We start from the raw sequence: 26,892 nt of genomic DNA, 5'->3' as shown, positions 1-26,892 counted from the left end.
ACAGATGCATGTTAATGGCAGTGCCCTTCATACAAATTGTACTTCAAGCACTTTCCAAACTCTGTCACTTCCATACAAATTCTAACTAAACCATTAGACAGCACATTTCATCAAAAGTGCACCCGAAGCACTTAATAGCTAGCACCTTAAATAGAAAATGTACTAAAGCACTTTACTGAAAGAGCCTGAAATAAGTGTAGTTAAAGAGGATTGCACCGAACTGCCAATGGGAGCCGTGAGGTGGGTCGGAGAAGGAAATAAAAGAAGCACGGTCCGCTTTCACTTTCGTCCGTTGTGAAAGCTTTCTTGTCTTTATGGGGCCATGTGTTTGAAACACATGGCCCTATAAAGATAAGAAAGCTTTCACGACGCACGGAAGGCAGACGAGCCGGTCCAAATGGGACGGCTCAAAAAGCCGAACAAAAACGTCATGAACAGCTCTTTTCCAATGGCTGGCCACCGTTCAGCATAAACGGTGACGCCAGCCATTGGAAAAAAGGGGCGGGTCTTAAAGCCCTTTACAGAAAATACTTAACGTTAAATCTCGCCAGCGAGACTGCGCATGTGCGCAGCCCACGCCAGCCGAACCCTAAAAACAATAGCATTGATAACACCAATAGCTCTAACTTTCAGTAATGCCCAGGTGCATTGCTATGAATCATTTGTTTCCAATCGGCAACACATGTCGCAGCTTTCAGTTAATCTTTGTAAAACAGGATCGTTTTCAGTGCTTAATTTGAGCCGGTAGTTTCCAGTGCTTGGCACCAGCACTTAATTGTCGGTACCAGCACTTAATTGTTGACACCGGCACTTATGACAGCTGGCACATGGTGGCGCTGTTTGTATAATTTAGAGATGAGCAGAACAGCAATTGTTCAATAATTCAGTATGCATTAAAAGCAACTAATACCTGCCGCCCAAGCAATTTTTATAGCTTACGGGACATGGAATAGGCTGAATTGTCATACTTGTAGCAGTGTGCTGGATAGTAGTTGTGTAGGTACGCTAATTAGCAATTATGACAGTGGAAATGGGTGGAGCAAGCTGCAGAGGTCTCCTGACCAGAGCCCTGGCACTTATGTTTTTTTTTTACAAATTAAGCTCTGATCGTTTTACACTTTTTATTTTATTCTCAAAAATACAAGTTTGTGACAACCTTCACCAAAGATACTCCCAAGTCACTCATACCTGGTGCATGTTCACAAAGCCACACGTACGTACAAAGCTGAATCACAGACATACATAAAACAAAAAGGTTTAGGCCCAACAATTTCCTTCGAAGTCCAGTTTTGTAACTATGCCGGTTAAAGCATGTCCTCCAAGACCCTGGCACTGCTGTGCCAGGCCCCGCCCCCGCTCACCTGATCTCTTTCAGCCCCTCGCGCTGGATCACCTGCAGGATTTCTTTGTGGCTCATGGGCGTGTTGGGGTGCTTCTCCAAGACCTGTGAGGGTAGAGAGAACATAACATGAGAGTCAAACTCTGATAACATCTAACATCCCTCCTCAAACCAAGAAGACATTTTCATGAAAGGTACTTGCGTTTTAATGGGCGGGAAACTACATTTCCATGACTTAAAAAATTCGGAGCAGTACCTGGAGGCACGTGCAGAGGTGTAATGAAAGTAGGAGCTGCTAGGTGGTGAAAAAGTAGGTGAAGCGAGACAATGGCCTGTACTGGTGCAAACTCCACCGATATCACATTTTCAAGGCTGCACCCTTACGTCGCGACGTGACCCCCATTTCAGCTAAATAGAGCCTCAACATCTTAACATTTTCAAATGATGTTCTCTTCCTAAATCGTTCTGTATTTTTGTTAGAAGGTTTTTGTGCTTCAAAGGCCTCAAGGCGCATTCCGCCATCATTGTGCTTTGAGTTTAGCGCTGCAAAAGATTTACCAAATATGCACAATTTTCCTCGCACCAGGGCCCACCTTTCAGAATCTCAGACGATGAATCCTAAATGTAGACACTTAATGCCTCAGGGTAGGGGAGCAGCCAGAGAAGGCATGTTTTAGCAGACTCAGTAGTGCGCTATTGGAACCAAGCTCATAAACGGACGAGCATCATCTTGACGAACAATCAATCAATCAACATAGTAAAGCACAGCACTGTCACCCCGAGGGGTGTCTGGGCACTGGGGGTGCCGTGTCTCTGTGGAAAGCCAGGTCTGGAGTCACCTTCTGACATCTGCCAGGGACGGTTCTGTTCAGAGGTGGAGGGGCATGTTGCACCAGGTCTTGGAGGCTATGTAGGAGAAGAAGCGGCCCCCGCTAAGGCTGTGACAGATACGGTGAGGGTGAGTGAGGCGGAGCGCAGATGTCTTGCAGGTAGATGGAAGGTCAGTCGGTGGTTGATGTAGGCTGGTCCATGATCGTGTAGAACTTTGTAGGCGTGCCCGAGGACCTTGAACTGGCATCTCTTCTGGATGGGGAGCCAGTGGAGGTTTCTAAGATGGGGGGTGATGTGCGATCTTTGGGAAGGTCCAGGATGAGTCTGGCTGCAGCATTCTGTATGGTCTGGAGTCTTCTGAGGAGCTGGGTGGAGATGATTATGTAGAAAGCATTGCTGCAGTAGAGGCAGCTGGTGACGAGGGCCTGAGTGACGGTCTTTCTTCTGTTGACCAAGATCCATCTGAAGATTCTGAAGAGCGTGCAAAGGGTTTTGAAGCAGGAGGAGGCGACAGCATTGACCGGTCGGTTCATGGTTAGTTGACTGTTGAGGATGATTCCCAGGTTGCGTGCAAGGTCTGTTGGTGCAGGGGTTGGTTCAAGTTCAGTTGTGGTCCCAGGCAGAGGTGTTGTTCCTGAAAATTAGTACTTCGGTCTTGTTGAAGTTCAGTTTGAGGCAGTGGTCTCTCATTCAGTTGACTACGTTGGTCACAGCTCTGGAAAAATTGGTTTTGGCGTTGGTGGGATCCTCGGTGAGCGAGAGGATCAGTTGAGTGTTGTCAATGTAGGAGATTATGTTGAAGCCATGGGATCAGACAGCGTCTGCGAGGGGGGTTATGTAGGTGTTGAATAAGGTGATTATCCTTGTGGTACGCCGCAAATGATGTTCTTGGGAGCGGAGGTTAAAGGAGACAGCCCGATAATCAATGTGCGTCCTGTGAGGAAAGAGGCAATCCATTTGAGAGCGTTGAGCTGTATGCTGACATTTTAGAGTCTGTTGATGACGGTGTTGTGGGAGTCAGTGTTGAATGCAGCAGAGAGGTTGAGGAGGATCAGGGCCATAGTTTCTCCATGGTCAAGAAAAGTTGTGATGCTGTCTGTGGTTGCAATCAGCGCGGCCTCTGTGCTGTGGTTGGCATGGAATCCAGACTGTGAGACATCCAGTAAGTGGTTATGTTCCAGGAATTCGGTGAGCTGATGGCTTTCTAGAGTACTTTGGCTGGGTATGGGAGCAGGGAGATTGGTCGATAAATGTTGAGGTCGCTGGGGTCCATGGACGGTTTCTTTAGGAGAGGTCTGACTTCTGCATGTTTCGATCTGTCCGGGAAGGTTGCTGTGTTGATGGAGGTGTTGAGGATGCTGGTGAGTTCCGTGCTGATGGAGTTCTCTCTGAGGTTGTAGAGGTGGGGGGGGGGGGGCAGGGGTCGGTGGGTGCTCCGGAGTGGATGGAAGACATGATGGCCGCGGTTGTCTGGGTGGTGAGTGGAGATCAGGCGATGAGTGTTTGGCTGGTATTCGCTGGTTGGTTGAGGTTGACAGTGTTAGGTCTGGTTGAAGTTGTTGTAGATAGCGGGAATCTTGTTGTGAAAGTATAGTAGTAATTATGTAGAGCCAGATGCAGATTGCTTAATAGACTGCCTCGCATTAGTCAAACATGAGCATATAAGTACATTGCATTATTCATCCAAAGTTTTTAATCTTCATCCAGCCCATGTAGATCCAAAACCTTCTATAACAGAAACCACGGGAGTTACACACACTGAACAACCAAATCGGTTACTAGAACCTATTTTTACTGAATTTGTTACTGGTACTGAGACCAATGACGTCTGTTATGCGAGTTTAGTCTCCTGGAATGTAGCAGGTTTGGCTGATAAATTATGTGATTCTGCTTGGTTGGCATTTGTTAAAAAACATGCTCTTATATGCCTCCAAGAGACATGGATGGAAGATAATAATGCCTTCATTGAAGGATACCAAAGCTTCTTTAGGCCAGCAGCCCCCTCAGTTAGTGGTAGAGCAAAGGGTGGCCTGGCTATTTTTATTAACTTAGCCTTTTCCTGCCATATAAGTAATCGATATTATGCAAATAGAAATATTCAAGTACTTGAACTGAAGAGAGGCAAACATGCTCTGACTTTAGTTAATTTTTAAAATGCTATATCCAGCCAAGGGGAATGTAATATAAAGCTTTTGAAAGAAATGTTGGGAGAAGGCGCAGGCACTCTGCCACCTAATTTATTGATTGTAGGAGATTTCAATGCACACCCATGTGGTAACCCCCGAGTCACCCCCATGGGATCTCTGGGATGTAATAGTGTGAATGGTTTTCACTTTGATCACACAAGGCGTGGACTTCTTCTAAATGATTTGTTAAATGAAAATAACCTGTCTGTAGCTATGTCTATGGTGCCGGAGTTTAAGGTCCATGATGTTCCAACATTTAAAGGATCAGGTTTTGGATCTTTTATAGATCACATATTATTATCTGCCGACCTTGCCAATCAGGCTTCTAGTTTTACTATTCAAACGAACATCTACAGTGATCATAACCCCCTAACTATTAGATTGGGTGGGGGTCTATTTGAACAGCGAAAGCACTGTGAAGATCAGGGAATTTTAAAATGTGTGAATGGTAAACGTCGTCTGAAATGGCACTTGGTAAATCATGAACATTTTTATAATGAAATTAACAAGTCATGTGGTAAGGAACTTGCGGATTGTGTATCAACATCTATGTCTCCAGAGCAAATCATAGTTATTTTTGAGGACGTGGTATCAATAGTGGGTTCCATGTTATTAGTTCCAGTAAAGGGACAAGCCAGAAATATTCCCAAATGGTTTGATCACATATGCTCTAAGGCAAGCAGTGACTTAAGAAAAGCATTAAAAATCAAACCTAGAGACCCAGGTCTAATTAAAAATCTCCGACTGATTTATAAAAAATCACTTGATAAACGTAAAAAGGAGATTAAGGCCTGTACCTGGGAGTCTTTGCTTGACCCATCAATTCTGGGTAACAGCAGTAAATTTTGGGAAATTATCAATAAACCCTTGTTTGATAACCCCAGTGATACCGCACTAGGTACTAACATCCCGGAGGAGGATTGGATTACTCACTTCAGTGTGATCTTTAAAAGCAACGAGCAACAGGCATATTATGATTTTTTAACTCCTAAGGAGAATTCTCTGTGTTTCTCAGTCAACGAGGTAGAAAAGGCCATTCAAGGGTTAACTGGTAATAAGGCACCAGGCCCGGATGGCTTACCTCCGGATCTTTTTAAATCTTGTATTTTATTATGGGCCCCTGTTCTCAAGAATGTAATAAAAGCAGCTGCGACTTCTGGATGTCCGAAGTCGTGGGGGCAATCGACAATAGTTCCCGTGTTTAAAAAGGGCGACCGTAGTAGCCCGTTATGCTACAGGCCAATTTCTTTAATAAACTCTGTAGCAAAAGTAGTAGGGGGTGTAATTTTGAATAGGTTAACAACATGGGCACATAAGAATAATGTTATATCCCCAATACAATATGGCTTCAGACCTGGCCATTCTACAGTAACCCAGTGTCTGAACCTATATTTTATCATAGGCAAATATACCTTGGCCCGGCAGGTCCATAAAAGCCGTATGAATAGTTCCCTATCGTCCGCTTTTGATTGCGTGGACAGAGGTAAACTATGGGACATTATGTCAAAGATGGGCGTTGAGCCAACTTTAATTCACCTATTGGCTGATTTGCACTCCGATACAAAAGCTAATGTCCGTTACACTCAAGACTTGAAAGTGACGGGGGATATTAGAATTAATCGGGGTGTCCGACAAGGATGTATCCTGGCCCCATTCCTCTTCAACCTGTATATTAACGAGCTGGAGGATTACTTGTTAAGAACAGGCGCGGATTACCCTTATGTAGGCCGAAAAGGTGTTCCAGTACTGCTCTACGCGGACGATGCTGTCCTTATTTCACGGACAGCAATCGGTCTCCAGACACTTTTAAACTCATTTTATGACTTCATGGAGTCTCGAGGCCTAAGTATCAATAATTCTAAGTCATATGTTATGAAAATCGGCCAAGGGTCGCGAAAACCAAACTCTTTCATCATAAATGGGGAAAAAATTCCAACTTCCAAAACCTTCTCATACCTCGGGGTACTTATTGATGATCAATTATCTTGGAGCCCTGCTGTTCTTAAAAAAAAGGGCGAGGTAGCACGCGTTAACGCAGCCATACTTGGCTTTGCGAGAAAAATGGGAAATAGCCCGGTGGCTGCCTTGCTTAAACTATATCAAGCTAAGAGCGTTGCCGTTGCCTGCTATGGTAGCGAGCTCTGGGGTTATAGCCAGATGCAAGTCCTGGAGGCTGTAGAAAATAATTTTTTAAAGAAGGTTTTGAGGCTGCCAAGGGGAACCGGAAACTTCTCGGTACACGAGGAGTTAGGTGTACCCTTCCTTAGCGATAGAATAGCAGCAAATCCCCTATTATGCTGGTTGAACTCTTGGTTAAACAACGATATACCTCTTACTCATGACATTCTAAAAGAAGCCCTAACTTGGGATGGTAGGTTAAAGATCCCGTGGTTGAAGTACATCAATGACCATTTTACCGAAATGGGACGGCCGGACCTGTTCTTAATCCCAAATACCATAATTAAAGCAGATGTTACTTACGTGAAAAATACATTTTTGACAACTAGGTATCTTGCCCGGGAGGCGAGTGAGCTTTTGAAAGTCAGTGTCAGGAAACATGTTTTTCTTAAAACATGTCTACAAATGGAACCGTATTTATCATGGCCTATGTCTGGTTATGATCATTTCTTATTGACAAGGTTCCGTTTTGACCTGTTTCATCTCTTACTGGCGGTACCAAGAGGGGCCCATCGTGGCCAAGTGTTGCCTGCTTGCGGCTGCGACGGGAAGTCTCCGCAAGATTTGGTGCACTTTTTATTTACTTGTTCCTATTATACAGTACCTCGGAGGCTATATTTAAAGCCTTGTTTAAAAAAACTAAAATTTACACAGATTAAACCAGCACTTTATTTCCTTCAACTCCTGAACTGTGACTGCACCCTATTTGTATGCAGTTTCTTGAAATTAGCTATTATCTTCAGGAAAAGTATGGAGGGATAATCACGCTGTTATTATTGTTGAATTTGTTAACCTTTTTTTTAACTCTGTATAATTATTTATATTCTTATCTTGTCTATTCTGCTTGTTGCTCTCGTTTTATAATGTTTACACAAACTATACGTCTTATAAATGAATTGGATAGCTTGTTTTTAAATTGTTCATGAAATATGTTTCTATGTTTATGAATTGTGCTTTTATGATTGTAAAGATTACAATCGAATGAAGTCATTACTACTACTACTACTTGTTGTGAAAGCAGTCAGTGAGAGTGTCGCAGAGTTCTTGGGATGTGTGGATGGTGTTCTCTGTGGCTGTCGGCTTGGAGAATTCCTTGACTATTTGGAATAGTTCCTTTGTAAGGTTGGCTGCAGTGACGATTAGGGCGGTGAGGGTTGCTTTCTTGGCTTCCTTGATGTGCTGGTGATAGTTGCTGAGGGCTGTTTTGAGGACGGCTCTGTCAGAAAGTTCTTTGTGATGCGTCATTGTTTCTTCAGTCAGTAGCAGTTGTGCTTGGCGGTCATGAGCGCTGGGGTGTACCAGCTGACATGTTTTGAGGTTTTGTTGGCTTTTGCTGGTTTCAGTGGGGCGACTATGTCAGCGCAGTTGGTGATCCAGGTGGAGAAGAAGTGCTGAGGCTTCGGGTTGGGTGGTGGTGAGGGGCTGTATCCAATGGGTTTTGGTGACCCTGCTCCAGCTGTGGTCGGAGGAGGTGTGATGCTTAGTGATGGTGTGAGGGGCTTCGGCGATGGTTAAGTGTACAATGGCATGGTCAGTCCAGGTGAGTGCTGTGGTGTGTCTGAATTTGATTCGATCACTGGAGGTGAAGATTGAGTCGAATGTATGATTGGCCCTGTAAGTCAGTCCGGTGACAAGTTGGGTGAGGCCAATGTTGTTGAGGTTCTCTAGGAGGGCGACTGAGTTTGCGTCATTGGGGTCATCGATATGGAAGTTGAGGTTGCCAAGAAGGACATAGTTGTGGGAGTTGACGGTCAGGGGGGCAATGAGGTTAGAGATGGCGTCGCAGAAAGTTGGACGAGGTCCTGGGGGTCTTTAGGCAAGAGTGCCCCATGGTCTTCACGTCTGTCTGTAGCTGGAACTTGATATGCTCCATGAGAGGCATGGTAACGCCATTGGTGAAGGTGCATCCGATCGTTTCCTTGAAGATGATGGTGATGCCTCCCCCTTGTTTTTTGGTCTCCCTTGTTTTTTGGTGCAGTCACAGTGTATCATCTTGCAGCCATCAGGGGTGGCGATGTCGGGGTTCGAGGAGGGGCTGAGCCAAGTTTTGGTGATGAAGGCAATGTTGTTGAGGGTGGGGATTGTGCCCCAGTTTACCGTGGTGGGCGTTGAGCAGGATACATTAGAGCAGTACCGGGTTGTTTAAGGTCTTCTGAGTGGGAGAGGCGTGTGATTCTTAGTAGGTTGTGTTGCAGGAGAAGTGGCAGTGTTGGCAGGTGAAGGAAACTGTAGTTGACCGTAGTGCAGAGGTAAAGCAGCTGTTGCTTTAGTTTCTGGGGTTCAGCACCACGAATTCCCCAGCGGTGTATCAGCAGGTGGCAAGAGGGTCAGGGGTCTTGGCGCTGGCTGTGGTCCAGGCGCAGATGGGTGCTGAAAACCTAGCCTTTGGCGGCGTGGCTGCTGTGCACAGTGGCCTCAATAAGTACTCCTTTGAGAGGGCGAAGACTGGGAGGAAAACTGCAGGAGCGGGAAACAGCAGGGGAAAGAAGCGCAACTGGACGAAACCAGATCCTGACCAGCACAAACCACTGGTGCAATCCAGAAGAAAACTTAAAGTAAATGCCAAAATTACCACGACAATAGTGGAAGGCAGCGGGCGGACAGCAGGACTGAACAGGACTCTTAGGGACTGGGAGCAGAGTCCTGGTCTTGCGGAGCCAGGCAGGGAGCGGCGCAGAGACCAGACGTCACTGAGAAACACTTTGGGACGGGCCCAAGTTTCAAAGCCTTAGGAAACAGGTAAATTCCACAACCCGACAACTTACAAGGGTATTATTAAAATCTGAAAAATAATAGTCAACTGTATTAGAATGTTCAACAAAACAGATATATATATTGAGGAGGAAAGCATGGAGGTTGTTAAGTGGTGTGTGGTGTGAGCAGGCCTCCCTGCACAGCATCCTCTAGCAAAACAGGTAATGACCTATTTGTGTCAGGGATCTGATCTTAACTGGGGTGAACAGGAGTCTCGGATTTGACGGAACAGCCTCAGTTTTCAAAAACCTGCCCCAGCACATTAGAGTAAAATTGGCAAATGTCAAGATGTTCAAAGAGGCCACAGAACAAAGCGGCAGGTCGGGGTTCATGTGTGCCAGGGAAGATTTAGATACCAGCCCTTACCAGACAGCAATGTAATTAACAAAGTCGGTCCTGTGTGCAAAAGTTGCCTTTTTTGTTATCATTGCCTCATTGTCTGCGTATTTGATGTTGACAAGTGATGTACAGTAAGCCATTCTGTGCACCTGGGTCGATGTGAAAATGTAGACCTACTTCTATGTTTGTGAAGCACCACGGGGTTTGGTGTTTATAGTTCGCCTTAGTTTAGCTCATGTCTCTGGTGTAAAATAACAAATTCGGAACCAGGAAAATATAGCTCTAACTCCCAAGCCCGGTTTAAGCATTTCACCCGCCTGTGTGAGCCTTTTATTCTCAACTTGAAGCGTGTAGAGCAGGCTAAACTAAACACCAGCATTAACATATAGCAAGGAGGTTACACTCAACAGAAGCTATCACACAAGTCCTTTGAGGACTCACAAACTAATCAAGTTAGCTTGACTGGCAGGTGGAAGAGAAGCCATTCTCCACGCTTACGTCTGGCCATGCCGTTGTGCACCAGCAGAGGGCGCTGTGTACCCGAGTATGACTTACAAAACTATCACTTAGATTTCAAGGAAAAGAGGATGAACAGCCGTCTTTATTCCTTGATTTAGTGTCAGGGAGGTCGGGTGAAGGGCAGTCTTTGTAAGCTAACCCACTTAAATCCAAAAAATGTTTTAAACAAAAAGGTGTCACGTCGTAATTTAAGCGGAATGAAAAAAGTGTGTGGGTGGGGGGTCTCTAAAAAGGGGTGTGATCTAAGTTATCAAGGGCGAGGCTTAAACAAGTAAAACACAATTTCTGTGACTCCCACAGTGTGCCACCCATCAGTATTTCGGGTCCCCGCTGTGCTTTTTGATGTTGCATCCAGACATATAACGCAACAACAACAAATATCTATAAACCTGCCAGGACTATTGGCTTTATCAATGGTCATTAGCTGTTTAAGATAAATGACTAACAATGATTTTGTTTTAATAATCAATATTGAAAATGTTTCAATTCTTAAATTGCGGGACTGCAGGAATGGAGGGGGTAGTTGACAGTGTCTCAATCACTCTTGTTAGATTCACACTATGTTGGACATGCACACCCTTTTCTCCTCTGCATATCTTTAGTCTTATCTCTTTCCTCTTCTGTATCCTCTTTTCACTGTCTCTTGAATGCACATCCTCACACCCCCTGCACTTCATCACTTCTAAACTCACATCGCACCCACTCACTTGTAAGCACTGTATTTTCTTTTACTTTTTGCCTTGTCAATACTTTGACACCAGTTTACCTGCTTTATGCACCTAATCACAATTGCATCTTGGATTGGCTCTGTGCACACTGCAGAGAGGCCAATGATTGGATGTGCCTATATTCTGACCAGCTGTTTCACTCACTGGCAGACACTGTGAGAAACTTTGTTCTGCCTTTGGCCTCCACTCCAGAGCTCTCAGTCGTGGCCCGTTATTAATACAGGGAGGCGACTCAGTTGAAAGTAGTCGCTATACAAGTGTAATATGCTAACCATCCAGCAGCAAGTGTCACCCCACCTGCCAGTAGCCCAAAGAATGGAAAATAAAACGATAATAAACTCGTTTATTATCGTGTTATTTTTCTTGTGCTGAGTCTTGGGGGGCGGGGCCACGGTTATGACAGGCTGAAGTGGGAGTGGTGGGCACTGCCTTCATTGTGCATGTGAGTGGGTTTGGCCGGCTGTCTCATGTCGGCCAACCCCACATGCGCAGTGGAGCTCTCGCCAACCACAGCTGAATTGCTGGGTTGGCGAGATCAGGCACGGGCTCTCAGACTGTGTGGGAGCGCAAATCAACAAAGCTCAGGCCAATCCGGACGCTGCTTTCAGAAGCATGAATGCAGCGTCAGGATTGGCCAGTGCACTCTGGGTGCCTGGAAAATCGAGGAGCCTGATGCGACGAGCAGGTAAAGGGTTTTTATTTTTTTGCCCCCCCCCCCCTCCCCCCAGGAGCGACCAGTATGCTGGAGGAGTGGGGGGGAGCACTAGGAATTGCGATGGGTGGGGGAATAAAAAACATTTTAAAAAACTTCCCTGCAGTTGCTTCCGCTGCGTTCTTCTGCTCCTTTTCACCTTGTCAGGAAGGCACCGGCTCCCAGAATGCCCTGCGGCCAATCCTGAAGCTGCTGTCGTGCCCTCGATTTGCGCTCCAGGACAGACGGAGTCTGAGCCTGCTCTGTCCAACCCACCTGCGTTGCTGGGTTGGAGAGAGATTTCACCGCGCATGATTGTTTGGCCGGCCTGAGACAGCCAGCCAAACCATCACACCCCTCACTGCCTGTCACCACCGGGCCCCATTCCCAAGATTTGTCAGGAAAGAAAAAATAAAACGAGTTTTGTATTTTTATTCCTTTCCTGTCGTTTTTGGAGGGGGAGGGCGACGCTCCCGCTGGTCTCCCCCGGAGTCCTGTTTCCCACCTCCCGTCCCCGTTCTCCACCTCCTCCCCACCCACCATTCACTGGCCGCTACTGTAACCATCCCGGAAATAGCAAACATTGTTAGGGAATGCAATATGAAGTAGAACGTGAAATATAAACAGAAACTAAATCAATGACAGCGATTACTTAATGTTTTTTACATTCTTAGTGCAAAAATCGGTCAATGTTTTTTGCCATTACAGTTAAGGATATGAATAGAGGGCCCAATAAGGGAACCGTTTCATTCTCCGTTCATAATTACTACTGGGTCTAAGACCTGGAGGGACCCGGTTGACTTTAAGCCCTGGCGTCACAAGTCGCAAGTTTGAAGGACCGCGATCAGTTCAGCCTTTCCTCCCTTTGACGTCGCTAAACTTATAACCACGGCCGGACTGGGAACAGAAACCAGCCCTGGCAATTCCATTTGGCCTGCCCCGGTGGGGAGATTGCAGTGGGGGGGGTAAGGGGGGGGGGGGGGGTGGAGCTTCTGATAATCGCCAGTTTGGCTGCTAGTGCCGCTTTTCTTACAGGGGGACGACATTGCAGCACTGTTGAAAAAACCAGCCCCCACGGGTCAAAAACTGGCCCCCACCCTTCCGGCCCACTGGGAAAACACCCGGTGCCTGCTACGGCCAGTCCGGCCCTGCTTATTACCATTAAGCTGACACGTGTTCTTTACAGCACCTAGCAATGACGAAGCTGCAGACTTCGGCGCTATTTAAAATGACTATACTTTGAAAAGCTTCAACAAAGCTAATTTTTCAGCCCTTCATACCTACTCTTTGTCTAATTCCCACTACTCTTTGCTCCCTTTACTGTAAAATACATTTAGCTTCGTCTGTTCCGAACAGACACGAATATATATGTCATGTCTACAGGATTCCCCAGATAGTTAACAGACTACAAAAAGTTAATTCAGGTAGCGCACCTAATCGAAAAAGAAAGTATGCTTCATTTAATTTATGTTTGCTGTTTTATATAGTGCCAACGAGGCCCAGGGGCATCGGAGCGCTTTACATGAGCACCAGTTACATTACACATCGTCAGATATTTGTAATTATTTTTTAAATTCTAATTTGTATGCAAGGACGAATAAATGATTTGCCCAGAATCAGAAACGACGGGACATAAACCTGGCTGCAAATTCGCAGCTCTTGCAGTGACGTCACGTCCTCTCGCCATGCTGTGCATGGTTCGTCCGCCAATTATTAAAATGCACAAATTATGGATTTTGCAGGTGGCGGAGTCCCGCCCCACCATCCCCACACTACTGTTAGAGGGGACTCCATTCCCCTTGCCTGAGGCACAAGGCGGGTGAGCGGCGCCACCTTGCGTTCAAACACTGCAGCTGCTTGCATTAGTATACCCAGGCCTCAGGATGTCTGCTGACCCCCTTGACACTGGTAGAACCCCCTTTATGTGGGAGAGAGGCCCAGATGTGAGTTATATTTGAATCTCTTATCTGAGAAGTAATAGAGAACTTCACACGATTAACCCTTCTATCTCCCAATGAAGTGCAAACGTGCAGCACTTTTGTGCTTTGAAGCTGCACAAAGAACAACAGGAACCAAAAATGCATTTACAGGAGGGTTGACTAGCCAAACAAGCATTGGTATAGCTAATAGGTCTCACCTTTGATACCTTATAAGTGTTTAGCCAGAGCTATTAGCTTTGCTAATGTCTTTAAGCTATGTTGTAGAGCAATGTGTCTGCTGTGCAGTATGTTGAAAAGTTACAATAAAAGTTTTCAAAGCATTTTTGTAACCTTATATATACCCAAAAAGACATTACGTACAACTGAACGACCGTATTAAAAAATGAACTAACATAAAAAAATGTCCTCTAGTTTTTTTGTCCTTGAAATGCTGGCAACTTCTTCCTGCTTGTTTGTTATATATATATATTTTTTTTGTTAGGGGGGCATAAACAATGGGAGGGTGGATGTTGGGAAATAGTACCTGAATTACAACAGAAGCAGCGGACGGGGAGAATCAACAGATGCCAGATTCGGAGGGCATACTGAGGTGGTGTTGAGATGGTGGTGTGCTGGTGCGGAGGTGATGCTCTTGCGACGCTGAATGATAGTTATGTGGTGCTGAGTGAGGCTGAGGTGGTGCTGAGGTGGTGGTGTGCTGGTGCGGAGGTGATGCTGAATGATAGTTATGTGAGGCTGAGGTGGTGTTGAGATGGTGGTGTGCTGGTGCGGAGGTGATGCTCTTGCGACGCTGAATGATAGTTATGTGGTGCTGAGTGAGGCTGAGGTGGTGCTGAGGTGGTGGTGTGCTGGTGCGGAGGTGATGCTGAATGATAGTTATGTGAGGCTGAGGTGGTGTTGAGATGGTGGTGTGCTGGTGCGGAGGTGATGCTCTTGCGACGCTGAATGATAGTTATGTGGTGCTGAGTGAGGCTGAGGTGGTGCTGAGGTGGTGGTGTGCTGGTGCGGAGGTGATGCTGAATGATAGTTATGTGAGGCTGAGGTGGTGTTGAGGTGGTGGTGTGCTGGTGCGGAGGTGATGCTCTTGCGACGCTGAATGATAGTTATGTGGTGCTGAGTGAGGCTGAGGTGGTGCTGAGGTGGTGGTGTGCTGGTGCGGAGGTGATGCTGAATGATAGTTATGTGAGGCTGAGGCGGTGCTGAGGTGGTGGTGTGCTGGTGCGGAGGTGATGCTCTTGCGACGCTGAATGATAGTTATGTGGTGCTGAGTGAGGCTGAGGTGGTGCTGAGGTGGTGGTGTGCTGGTGCGGAGGTGATGCTGAATGATAGTTATGTGAGGCTGAGGCGGTGCTGAGGTGGTGGTGTGCTGGTGCGGAGGTGATGCTGAATGATAGTTATGTGAGGCTGAGGTGGTGTTGAGGTGGTGGTGGTGTGCTGGTGCGGAGGTGATGCTCTGGCAATGCTGAATGATAGTTATGTGGCGCTGAGTGAGGCTGAGGTGGTGGTGTGCTGGTGGGGAGGTGATGCAGAGTGATACTGAGGCGATGCATAGTGATGCTGAGGTGGTTCTGAGCGATGTTTAGTTGGTGATGCTGCACTGATGTTCAGGTGGTGCTGAGCTGGTGTTCAGGTGGTGCGGAGTTGGTGCTGTGGTGATGCTGGGCTAATGCTGAGGTGGTGCTGTGTTGATGCTGAAGTGGTACAGTGTTGGTGCTGAATCGCCGCTGAGGTGGGGCTGTGTTTGTGTTGAGGTGGGGCTGTGCTGATGCAGAGGTTGTGCTGTATTGATGTTGAGGTGGTGGTGCTGCGCTGGTGCCGAGGCGGTGCTGCGCTGGTGTTGAGGTTGTGCTGCACTGATAAGGAGGTGGTGATGATGCTGAGGGTGTGCGGAGTGATACTGAGGTGGTGCTGAGTGATACTGAGGTGGTGGTGCTCTGCTGGTGCTCTGGTGGTGCTGAGTTGATGCTGATGTGGTGCTGCACTGATGATGAAGTGGTGCTGCGTTTGTGCCATTGCTGCTGAGGTGGGGCTGTGCTGGTGCTGAGGTGGGACTGCCCTGGTGCTGAGGAGGGGACTGCGCTGGTGCTGAGGTGGGGGCTGCGCTAGTGCTGAGGTGGGGCTGAACTGATGCTGAATTGGTGCTACAGTGGTGCTGAGGTGGTGCTGCATTGTAAAGGTAACTTTGGTGATTAATGTTCCTGCTGGAGAGAGATCTGAGTTGTATCTAGTGGTTGATTCCACTCATGCTAAAGTAGCACAGAGGATTAAGATTCCTGTTGCCAATAACGTGACCTTGTGTGTCCAGAGGTTTTCAGGCAACAATAAAAATGTAAAGGTAACTTTGGTGATTACTGTTCCTGCTGGAGAGAGATCTGAGTTTTATCCAGTGGCTGTTTCCACTCATGCTAAAGTAGCACAGAGGATTAAGATGCCTGCTGCAAAGAACATGTCCTTGTGTGTTCAGAGGTTTTCAGCCAAAAGCCAGGATAACAAAGCTGACTGGAACCCAGAGACAGCATTACGAACTGAGTCTTGTCACAGCAGGTCTGTCTGCATTTGGTCACACCCTTCCAGGACCTACTAAGAAGTGTGAACACTACATAATAAACTGTGTTTAACATACCTAAGGGGCTGGTTGCCATATAATGCTTGACTGCAACCTTCTACTCCACCCCTGATGGGCCATTAGCAATTTGAAAAAAGTTTGGTTTCGCAAGAAGATTTGAGAATCAACTGAGAGGAAATCTTGAGGACTGTTTGTGTTTGTAAACACAGGAAAAACACAGAATCCAAAGAGCCCTAACTACACATAAAAAATGTAAAAGAAAGACACTGAGTGGTTTTATTCAAAAAAAGACTGTGGTTGGATTAAATGTGTTAAACAAACGCACCCTAATATGCGATGAAAAAAATGCAAAACCCTTGATAACAGCCACATTTTATTAGTATTTAAAGAAGCGACAAAGCATAATAATATATACTAGTTTGTTAAATAAACAAAGACAAAATGTACGGGCAGTGGTATAGCAAACTAATTGAAAAGCGCACTGCAAAATGTAAACATGGCATCTGTAAAGTCTAATGCAAAATATAAACACAGCGTATGTGATGCCTCTTTTAACCCCTTCGCCGCGGCACGAATTCCGCCGCGGCGCTGGGGGGGTTCGGTGTCAGCGCGGCGCCGCCATGCTCGTGACGGAACCACTCCGTCATGAGCCACGGGCGCACTGTGCTCATGACGGAGTGGTTCCGTCACGACTCCGCCCACTTGCATTGTTCGCCCGCACAGGCGGGGAATCAGTGCCGCGTGGGCGGAGCGGCCGCCAACGGCCGCAGCATGACGGAACCACTCAGTCATGAGCACACCGCGCCCGTGGCTCATGACGGAGTGGTTCCGTCATGAGCAGGCAAGGGGTTAAAAAGCCATCACCAAAACAAAAAAAGGAGTGCGCACAAATCCATGTTAATTCCCGAACGTGGAAAACTACATGTAGCAGGAGCAGTCCGCAGGGAGGATCAAAAGCAACAAAAGGTGGGAGGAATTAGACATGCCGACCAAACAGAAGCATGCTTTTGTAAAAGACACGAAGAGGAACAAATTAAAAAAGAGAGAAGGGGCTTTAAGCCACAGTGTACATTACAACAGGCCTCACAGAGCAGTGCATGCGCGGCCCAGGCTCGACCTAAAAATTACCCTCAACACATTTTGTTTACTAAATGCAGTTTAAAGGTGTAATACCAATTTCCACATGTCTGTTTAACAACAGTGCCCTTTCTACCGTTTCTGAAATCAATTAGACATTGATAAGTGGAAAACCTACTTGTGATTAAAAAAAAGTAGAACAAACCAGAAATCTCTCCAGCTTTTTCTTTGGTTATTCACAGGGCTTTAAGTGGGATGAAAAAACTGGTGGGGTCTCTCAAAGGGGCGTGGCCAATTTACTTAAGGGTGTGGCGAAGTAATTTCCAACAGTCTTCATAAGTCTCATGTAGATTTTAATGTTGTAGGCAAGGTGAAACAGGATGCATGTAATGAGGGCTCACAGGATCAGCACCAGCTGACTCTCAGGTGTTCCAATCCCTCGCCCAACCCATTCCAAACACTACCAGGCACATAACGCAGGCTCCAGAGAAACAAGAACATGCTATACAAAGTCTGTAGAATAAGCTCCATACTAAATACTACATACTACTTAAGCACCATATATCTCCCCTCCTTAATGAGAAAACTGCAACAACAACAAATTAAACTAGAAGCAAACAAAAAACAAGCATTGGCATAGCCAATAGATCTCACCTTTGGGACCTTATAAGTGTTTAGCAATGCAACAGTTGCATAACTAAATACTTATAAGGTCCCAAAAGCGAGACCTATTGGCTATGCCAAGCGGCCGTGCGGCTGCGAAAGTGAAAGTGATCGCGATCAAACATCAAAGTGGCCGTGCGGCTGCGAAAGTGAAAGTAATCGCGGTATAGAGCGGCGCGCGCGCCCGCGCACATGCACTGTAGCTCTAGGCTGGCCTGGTAGCACTTTTTGGAGCCCTCTCAATAAGTCTCGCCAGAGCAGCGCATGCGCTGGGTCAGGCGAGATCTAATGAAGAGAGAAGAAAAAATAAACAAAAGTGGGGAAAGAAGATAAAGATATAAAAATACAATAAACACAATTTAAATCATTAAATCTACTGGGAACTTTTTTGATCCTTAGGCGTCTCCTTAAACATACTACTTAAACACCACAGGGGGCTTTTCAACACATAAGCTAAAATCTGTGCTTAGCTTAGTGTGCCGCCCGACTGTTATTTTGCTGCTTCTGTCATTACATCCAGATATATAATAAAACAGGGAACTTTACACCTACAACAAGCAAGGACTATTGGCTTTGTCTATGGTTGTTAGTTGCAGAAGATAAATAAGCAGCAACTATGTCTTCATTGTATATAATATTGAAAATGCTTCAGTTCTGACATGAGACTGTGAAAGAACTAGAACGAGTCTCTTTCAAGTTACATCACTGGCAGTGGAGGGTGGCACTGCTGCAGAGTTCAGATTTTTTTTTTCACCCTGAGGGTGAAGGCAGAAACGCAGAGCCCGAAACGGACCCGTCTCAGCAGCTGCTTTGGACCCGGCCCACTTAAAGCCCTGGTTATGCCAATGGTTGTTTTTTGCAAGTGGGGAATATTAGAAGGGTTTAACATTACTTATTGTGATGTCACAGTGATATAATTGTGAATTACATATGCTTGTTAGCCCCCCATCCTCCCAAGCGCCTTATTATGGACAGAAGTGAGAGACGACGCAGCTGTGAGTAGCGTCAGAAATGAGCAAACAGGAACCGGGAGATTTGAAGTTGTTTGTTACCAAGACTCAGACATTTCCAGAAATTGAGCGAGCAGGCACCGGCCACTCATCTCCCCAACCGCCCCCTCCAAAACCCCACAACTCACATTCTCACAACGTATACTATATGCGGCAATACCTGCGACACAAAACAACATACCACACACCTCCTCTGAAGAAAAGAAATAACAAACACAATGCATAAAAATACATGTCTTCCCATGACCAAAAAACTCAGACGCGACAACATCACGAGAAGTTGCATACACTCAGTGTTAAGAGGCCTCTACTTATGAAATAGAAGATATATAGGAGTCACAATATTTTCCAGACGAGTTAATTCTACGTGACCGTACGCTGCTCACCACTCTTACACTGTATCATTCTCCATATCACACAGACCCCAACTTTCATGAACAACCGATGTATCAACTTCCACGCATAATTTATCGCCATCAAAGGTCTGCAAAGAAACTCCAGATCCAAAAAGACATTTCCATCATCATTACTTTCGTGCAGCGTTGAGTGTAGAAGCGTTGACCCATCAAATACAAACAAGCATCCAAGATTCCACTCCGTCTCTTTTCATCCTTACAGCCCCTCTCGACACTTGCAGGACTTCCTGAGGATTGGACCAAGCAAGTGTTCCTTCCCCTGAGATATCCGGCAATTTGACACAAGTTAACTGTCCTACCTCAATTTTCCCCATTTGCGAATCACCTGCTCCTTTATTTTAATTTGATAAATTTCCACTCTCTTTCCAAGTTTCCAATGATCCATTCCCATGCAATATCACATTTATTCTTTGAAACAGAAATACTACCCCTCAGAAGATGAAACCAACTACTAAATGAACAGTAGTTCGATACGACTACAACTCACTCCAACTCACACCGCCCTCTCTTCCAACTCACACCGCCTCAGCTGCACAGGATCCTTTGTGATCATATAAAACGTCTCGACCTGACCACTGGCTTCAGGGTGAAAAATCATAACTATCTTGTAAGCCACACCCAAATAGTTCAGATACTTTTCCACATACAAACTGGGCGAAATATCAGATACACTGGTTTCTGAAAGACCTTCTCTAGCAAATACATCAACAACAAATTCCACTATCACTTCAGACGTTACCCTCTTGGCCATCCTCCTCTCTGGCCCCTTCGAATAATAACCCTCTTTGACGACACTATCCACGTCCTTTTTAGAAACTGCGGCAAACACTGCAATGTCTTCATGTCCAAGCTGTGTCCACTGACCTTCTGGAATCTCCACTCATTTGAATTCAATTCTGCAAATTTTCACTCTTGTCACAGTTCTTGCAAATACCACACTCTATCCCCACATCCAAGTGCATTTGCAGGTCATCAATACACACCTGTGATGCATCTTTCAAAAGTGGACATTCCCATGTGCCCTTTGTGAATCTTATACCAAAGGGAGGGAGAATCTTATTACCACATATAGGCACACAATGTCCCACTGCTAATGTCTGCTGCACCTTAAAAAAGAAATTAAACTGACAAATTTCCTCGAGGCTATCACTTGTAATGTACTCAAAAAATTTCTCATTCCCAAATCCATCTTCATTGCTTTACTCTATTGACTTCCGGAATGCAAAACGACCTATCCATACGGCACCATAATGTGAAAGCCACCTCACACTCCGCTTCCTTTCCCTCACAGACTCTATATCACTGCGGTGGCAATCGAGACATGCAGAGTGCGTGTACGTTTTATAATACCAGGGGCATACTCTGTTCTGGAACGAAAGGTCTGTAGCTTTGCTGCTAATCTGTCTAGTCTACCTGTCATAGTTCTACCTCCACCAGGAGATAAAACATTTACCAGAGGCTTATGGTCGGTCCTAATTACAATGTTTTCCCCATACAAACATTCTATAGCGTCCTGTCACCCAAGTGCATGCTAATAGCGCCTTCTAATTACTTTTGGCTTCTCGGAGTGTCGCACAATATAATACAATGTGTTCTTTATTACATTGTCTCTGTATCAACACTGCTCCTATGCTCACATCCACACTAATAATACATTTTATTTCCAACCACAAATTACCCCACAGAGCACCCACAATTTACTGATTCACTTAAAGAAATCCTACTTCCTGTCCGTTAGCCTACTCCTACTTTGTATTTCAAAAGTTTGCTTAAGGATTCTGTTTTTTGCACGTAACTTAGGACAAAATTGGAATTAAATCCTGTTAGATCCAAAAAAACAGACACTGGTTGTTTTTTGGGTTCCAAAGCCACGGCATCGAGAACAACTTTCACATGATCAGCTTTTGGTCTTATCCCATTCACAGAAATATTGTGACCAATATATTCAACACTACATTATGGAAGCATAGATTAGTCCAATCTCAATATCAACCCTTTGTCCGCCAAAATCTTAAGAACCATCCTCGCTGCGCTATTTACCAGACACAAGTACATTGTCCTTGGATGCGACCGTCCATTCCAGACCCGTCAAAGTCTTCTTCATCAGATGATGGCATGCACCTGAAGCTCTCGAAAGCCCAAACGGCAATCCTTTATACTGTAAGTCACCGTCCAATCCCTTGATTTCACTTGCAACCCAGCCTGATGGCAGACGCTTGCTAGGTCTGAAAACACTCTTGAATCTGCCAATGGTTGCAAGGGATGTTCATCCTCCCAAGCGGCATCTTTCACACTGTGAAGAACCCGGCACCCACAGTCCTGAACTCTCAAGAGAAATCACAATAGGAGAAGCCAAGGCGATGACTCAATAAGTTCAAGCATTTTCCTGCCATACAAGTATCGAACATTCCCTCCCACAATTTCTGGTAACATAGGATGACATTTCTTACTTAATACCTCCCTGGAACGGTATTTTACAACAATCCTGTGCCTGAATCCCTTGTACTTGCCAGCTTTAAAACAATGACAAACACTTCCCTAAGAGTATCCACATAGTCGGATTCCAACTCTTTCTGCTCATTTTTATCCACAATATAGGCAGAAGGATTTTCCCTGGGATGTAACTTAATGCCTAAACCCTCTTGGTGTACCCAACCCAGAACTGACCTTTTCACCAATCTACAGTATTTCTTGTGCACCTCTACCCCTGATTTCCAACTCCACCCATACAAACCTCAGTAAAGTGAGTCTATACCCTTTGTACGCACCGAGAAGAGCATCCGTGGGACACAACTTCTTCCATGGCCGCATGCGCCTGGATAGTTAATCTCCTAATAAAGAACACCGTGCACATAAATCAACCATCAGACCAAACTGAACTCCATCCACTCTAATCATGGGTCATCACAAATTCTTCTGCTTTCCTCCTGTACTGATGTTCAACAACTGTGAATTTAATAATTCATCTCATCTTCAACAATTAAACGCACCTTAGCAATTTTGCTGCCTTTGCACACTCTTCCGAAATGTCCCCTCTTCTTAAACCCATGCAGTTTTTAGGTCTCGCTGAGCCAGCGCATGCGCTGCTCTGCGAGACATTTAGTCTGTGGGTTTTCAAAGTGCTGCCACAGGCTTTTGGTGGCCTAAAGCTTGCGTGCACGCGCACAGCTGCCATCTGTCTTTCCTACGCCTCGCTTGATCGCGATCGCGGTCCAATGCTTGTGTAAAGAGTCACACACCACAGGCACATTCTATGAAGGCACGGTGCTTGTAACCTGACGCAGCACACGAGGCGCTATGTGTTGTCTTTATTACTACTTTCGCGCTTGATCGCGATCCCTTTTGCGGGCCAATATTTGTGTAAATAGTCACACACCACAGGCACATTCTATGAAGGCACGGTGCTTGTAACCTGACGCAGCACACAAGGCGCTATGTGTTGTCTTTATTACTAAAACCCTAGGCAGAAGGAGGATCTGCCAGAGGGGTACGCAGAAGCTTGTTTAACATGGCTGCCAGTTCTGTGGGCGGAAAGCTATAGCCGTTGCCTTGTTGGTCCGTATTCTATTTCTATGGTTCGTCTCGGGCACTAATTCCGAGTTGTAGGTAGGAGTTGTCACTGGAGAAGGTCTTGTAAACGTTTTCAGCGTTATTGGTGCTGGTGGCATGTATTTTATATTTATATAGCGAATTGCTGCCACAGGGTGGCCGCCAAGCGCTGTAACCTCACCTCATTGTCCATGTACGCCTTCAGTGAACGAATGAATAAATACTACGTTAGCTGTGACCCGCCCGAGCATTTGTGTTCTTTCAGTGTTTTGTTGTTTGCTATGAGACACCTACATGCCAATATTTGTGAACAGCTAAGACGAAGTTTAGGTGAAACATCATCCTGGTGGGGCTTTCATTTCCCAGTAGACATGCAATTCTGAGAGGGGGCCGGCTAAAAAACTACTTTTTTTTTAAGATTGATTTCCCCACCTCAATTTGTAGTGCATGGAGACTGCCAAGTTACAGAGGGTAACGACTATCCATGCATCTGACAGTGTGTTACTAAGCACTTCAGTTGAGTGCTAAGTAGGGTTACAGTAGGGTTCTGTAGAGTAGAATAGAGGTATATGTCATCTATGAGCCATTTATATAGCGTGCTTGCTGCTTTTAGTATAACTTTGGAACGCCAAAGGAGCTACTAGGTAGGATGCGGTCCGGGTTGATCTTCATGTGCATTAAACTCATCTGATTAAAGCATTCACAGATGGCCAGTTCCACGTAGCCTGCTGAGATGCAAGCACAAACGGTGATGCTGATCCTACCTGGACGCCAAGTGTCCACGTATGAGGCCTATAGATTTATGTGTCACACACTCCTAATATTCAAATTGCTCCCAATGTTTGTATGTCGTTATATTTATGGGCGTGCGCCGAGGTATCGTCCTCTAAACTTGGGTGTGGAGTCAAAATGATCAAAGTTGCAGTTGATCCAGGTATTCCAATATACTCCAAAGTTGTGGTCACTGTTTCTTTTTATTATGTTATGCAATAATTTCAACTCATTAATTTCAGGAGGTCATTGCTTTTTATCGTAAATCCATAGATGGTTACCCCCAAAAACATTTTTGTTAACCCCAATGCATTTCGGGTAGTGGATACCACCCTTCTTCAGGGGGTAGGTTCCAGTGGGGAGGTGCAACTCATATGAGGCCTGACACTTTTGCTTGTCCTGATTTTTTACCATTCGGTTCTTTGTATTCAGCGATTGTAGGAAGCTGTCTCTTTATATCATATATCAAAACAAGCAGTGGCATAGCCAATAGGTCTCGCCTTTGGGGTCTTATAAGTGTTTAACCATGCAGCAGTTAATGTTCTTGCACCAAGGATATTGTGCTGCATAACTAAATACTTAGAAGGTCCCAAAAGCGAGACCTATTGGCTATGCCAATGCTTGTTAGCAATGGCCGGAGAACCCTACACATTCTCCAAAATGCTACAAGCACCGCATCTCTAACAATATATACTTGACTTCCTTTCCGGACTAAACTCACCACTCTTCCAATCTCTCTCTCTGTCATTCTTCTTGACCACGGTGCTCACTTCAGGAACACTACCTCTGGTTTCCAGCACAAAGTTTTCTGAATTCTTCACCACTTAGTTAATTTTTACAGCCACACTCAGGATTAAATCTGCACACACCAACAACCCAGGATTAAAACTGCCCACACCAGCAACCCAGGATTACATCTGCACACACCAACAACCACCCAGGATTAAATCTGTACACACCAACAACCAACCAGGATTAAATCTGTACACATCAACAACCCAGGAGTACATCTGCACACACCAACAACCCACGATTAAATCTGCACACACCAACAACCACCCAGGATTAAATCTGCACACACCAACAACCGGCCCTGAACTTTTTGTTTTGTTTTGTTTTACTTTTCACTGGGATCCGATACCTTAACCCCTCCATGATTAATATGTTCCATGTTGCACGCTGCCACCAAAAGATCTAAGTGCAGCAATGAACTCTTCAATGCACTCATTCTCCTGCTGCTTTCTAGAATACAACTTATAAAGCTTCCTGACAAAATTTTACACTTTTTGTATACCTAAAACCCATTTCCTTACATATCCAAATATACCTAATCCCACCACATTCTCCAGTTGAGGAAAATTCTTAAATTCCCTTAACCCCACACCACCCAAACAAGGGGTGAAGAGGGTAGTTTCCTTGTTAAATAACACTATTCTTTCCAGGACCTCCGCATGCGCCCTGAACATCTCATACAATCTCACCGTGGCATTATCATTTGGCAACCATGGAGTAAAGGCATTGGTGGTGGTAATACAGGTATCACATTCACTTTTCCCAACAAATTAATAAAATAATTTGGCATGGTCTATGCTGGAACACAATAAACTAAGATAACACATGCCATCGCCGTAGTCGGATTCCTAACATTCCTCAAGCGAAATGCAGTGGACTTAACATCAAAAACGCAGAAAACTCTACTTGCTGACAGACATGATCCCATCCACCAGTCTTAATAACGTGTGACAAATTGCTTTTTATAAAGGATAGTTTTATTTTCCTTCAGGCCCTTGTCTGTTTTTCTTAACAAATTGCTGTAACGTGTACGCAGAAACAAGTACCATGGTAATGCGAAAGCATGCGTCCACATCAGCCCTGGCTGTTTTCACAATTTGTTATTGACTGACTGCATTGTTGAGCTCATCAATGACCCAAGATGGCCGCACACATGGCGTTGCTGGAGCTGCCTGACCTTGTCCAACTGTTCGTATTGAACGTCACACGCTGCAGTGGTACGTCTCCTGCCTTAGGGCTCCGCGCACCAATGTTGCAATCAGCTGCACGTAAAGCTGAGCAACACAAATACACCGCTGTAAAGGAAACTGCTGGTATGTATGCCTTGTAAAGACAGTATTAACTGCTATAACTTATTACAGCATTGCTTCCCCCACGCGTGCCCTCTGTGTTGCTCTCCTCGACCACATGTTGCTTTGCTCCCGCCCTCCTCCCGCTGCTTTCATATCCCCCTCCGTGGTGCTTCGGTGCCCCTTACCCTCCACCGAATTGCATCACCAATACCCCTCAGCCTCTACAATATTGCTTCCCTATCATCTCGCATGTTGCTTCCGCTCCGCTCGCCCACTTCTTTTAATAAAACACTTTTCTGCATTTTCCTTTCTTTTTAGTTACCAATCCAAGCTGGAAAATTAAAAAAAAAGCACCCATGTCACTTTGTAGGAGTGTGAATGCGTGGTGCATGCACCCACACAATGATCTAGATTTAGCCACACTGCTAAAATCCACTGACAAAGCCGGAGGTCACAAAGGCAAGATGTATTGGCATTGCCAAAGCTTGTTAAGTAAGTCCTCTACCAGGCACTGGGCCAATCCTGAGTCTGCAGAGGGGCTGCTGGAAGGAGATGACAATTCTTTCTCAGATCAAAGTGTTGAAGACACATCAAATTTACATTCAAGGCTACCCCCACAATTAGGGGGCGCGTGGTTTGCGCCTGAGAAGATGGCCGCTTGCTCCCGGAGCGCCACCATAGGAGAATCAATACCGCCGCACAAAAGTACCTAAATGACACAAACACCAGGCAGAAGACAGCAGATCATACTCATCCGTATGGTGTGAACCTCTAGTAGGAATCTATGGAGGGCCAACACAAATGCACTCACCATCGGTCTCCAGCCCCGGTGCATTGTACCATTCCACAAGACTTCATAAGATGGCAGCCAAGACTACGTACCCTTGCAATACAAGCCTGAACTCTGACACATCAATGGTATCAGGATGCCCTGCCTTCTCATCGAGACAGAAAATCACGTATTTACGATCCTGCACTCAGAGCGAGAGTGGTAGCAAGATGCCGGGATACAATAACAATGTTACAGAAGAGGAGCACTTAACCAATGCAGCAGCGACTAAGAGACCATTAGCGAACTGCACCACTCGCTGACTGATCTACTCTTCAGCGATACTGTAATCACCACTGCTCGCTCTGTCTGCTGCAGGTTCACTCAGTGTTACTTAATGCAACTTGAGCTCGCCTTGCATCTCTTATAATATCATGAAGCACGTTTAGTATCAAGACACTTAGCAACGCTCAACTCTACAT

The 26,892-nt window shown here is 45.6% G+C and overlaps 1 protein-coding gene across 1 annotated transcript in view; it reads right to left on the bottom strand.

Moving 5' to 3' along the window:
- Positions 1–26,892, bottom strand: part of ASXL2 (ASXL transcriptional regulator 2) — a 516,529-nt gene that overhangs the window by 288,776 nt on the left and 200,861 nt on the right. Inside the window, exon 2 of the mRNA XM_085613205.1 lies at positions 1,362–1,444. Coding sequence (XP_085469331.1) covers positions 1,362–1,444 — 83 coding nt within the window. The remainder of the gene's footprint in view (positions 1–1,361; positions 1,445–26,892) is intronic.

The sequence above is a fragment of the Triturus cristatus genome, chromosome 6 (genome assembly GCF_964204655.1).
Source record: "Triturus cristatus chromosome 6, aTriCri1.1, whole genome shotgun sequence".
In the NCBI taxonomy this organism is placed as follows: domain Eukaryota; kingdom Metazoa; phylum Chordata; class Amphibia; order Caudata; family Salamandridae; genus Triturus; species Triturus cristatus.
This window is presented reverse-complemented; position numbering and strand designations above follow the sequence as displayed.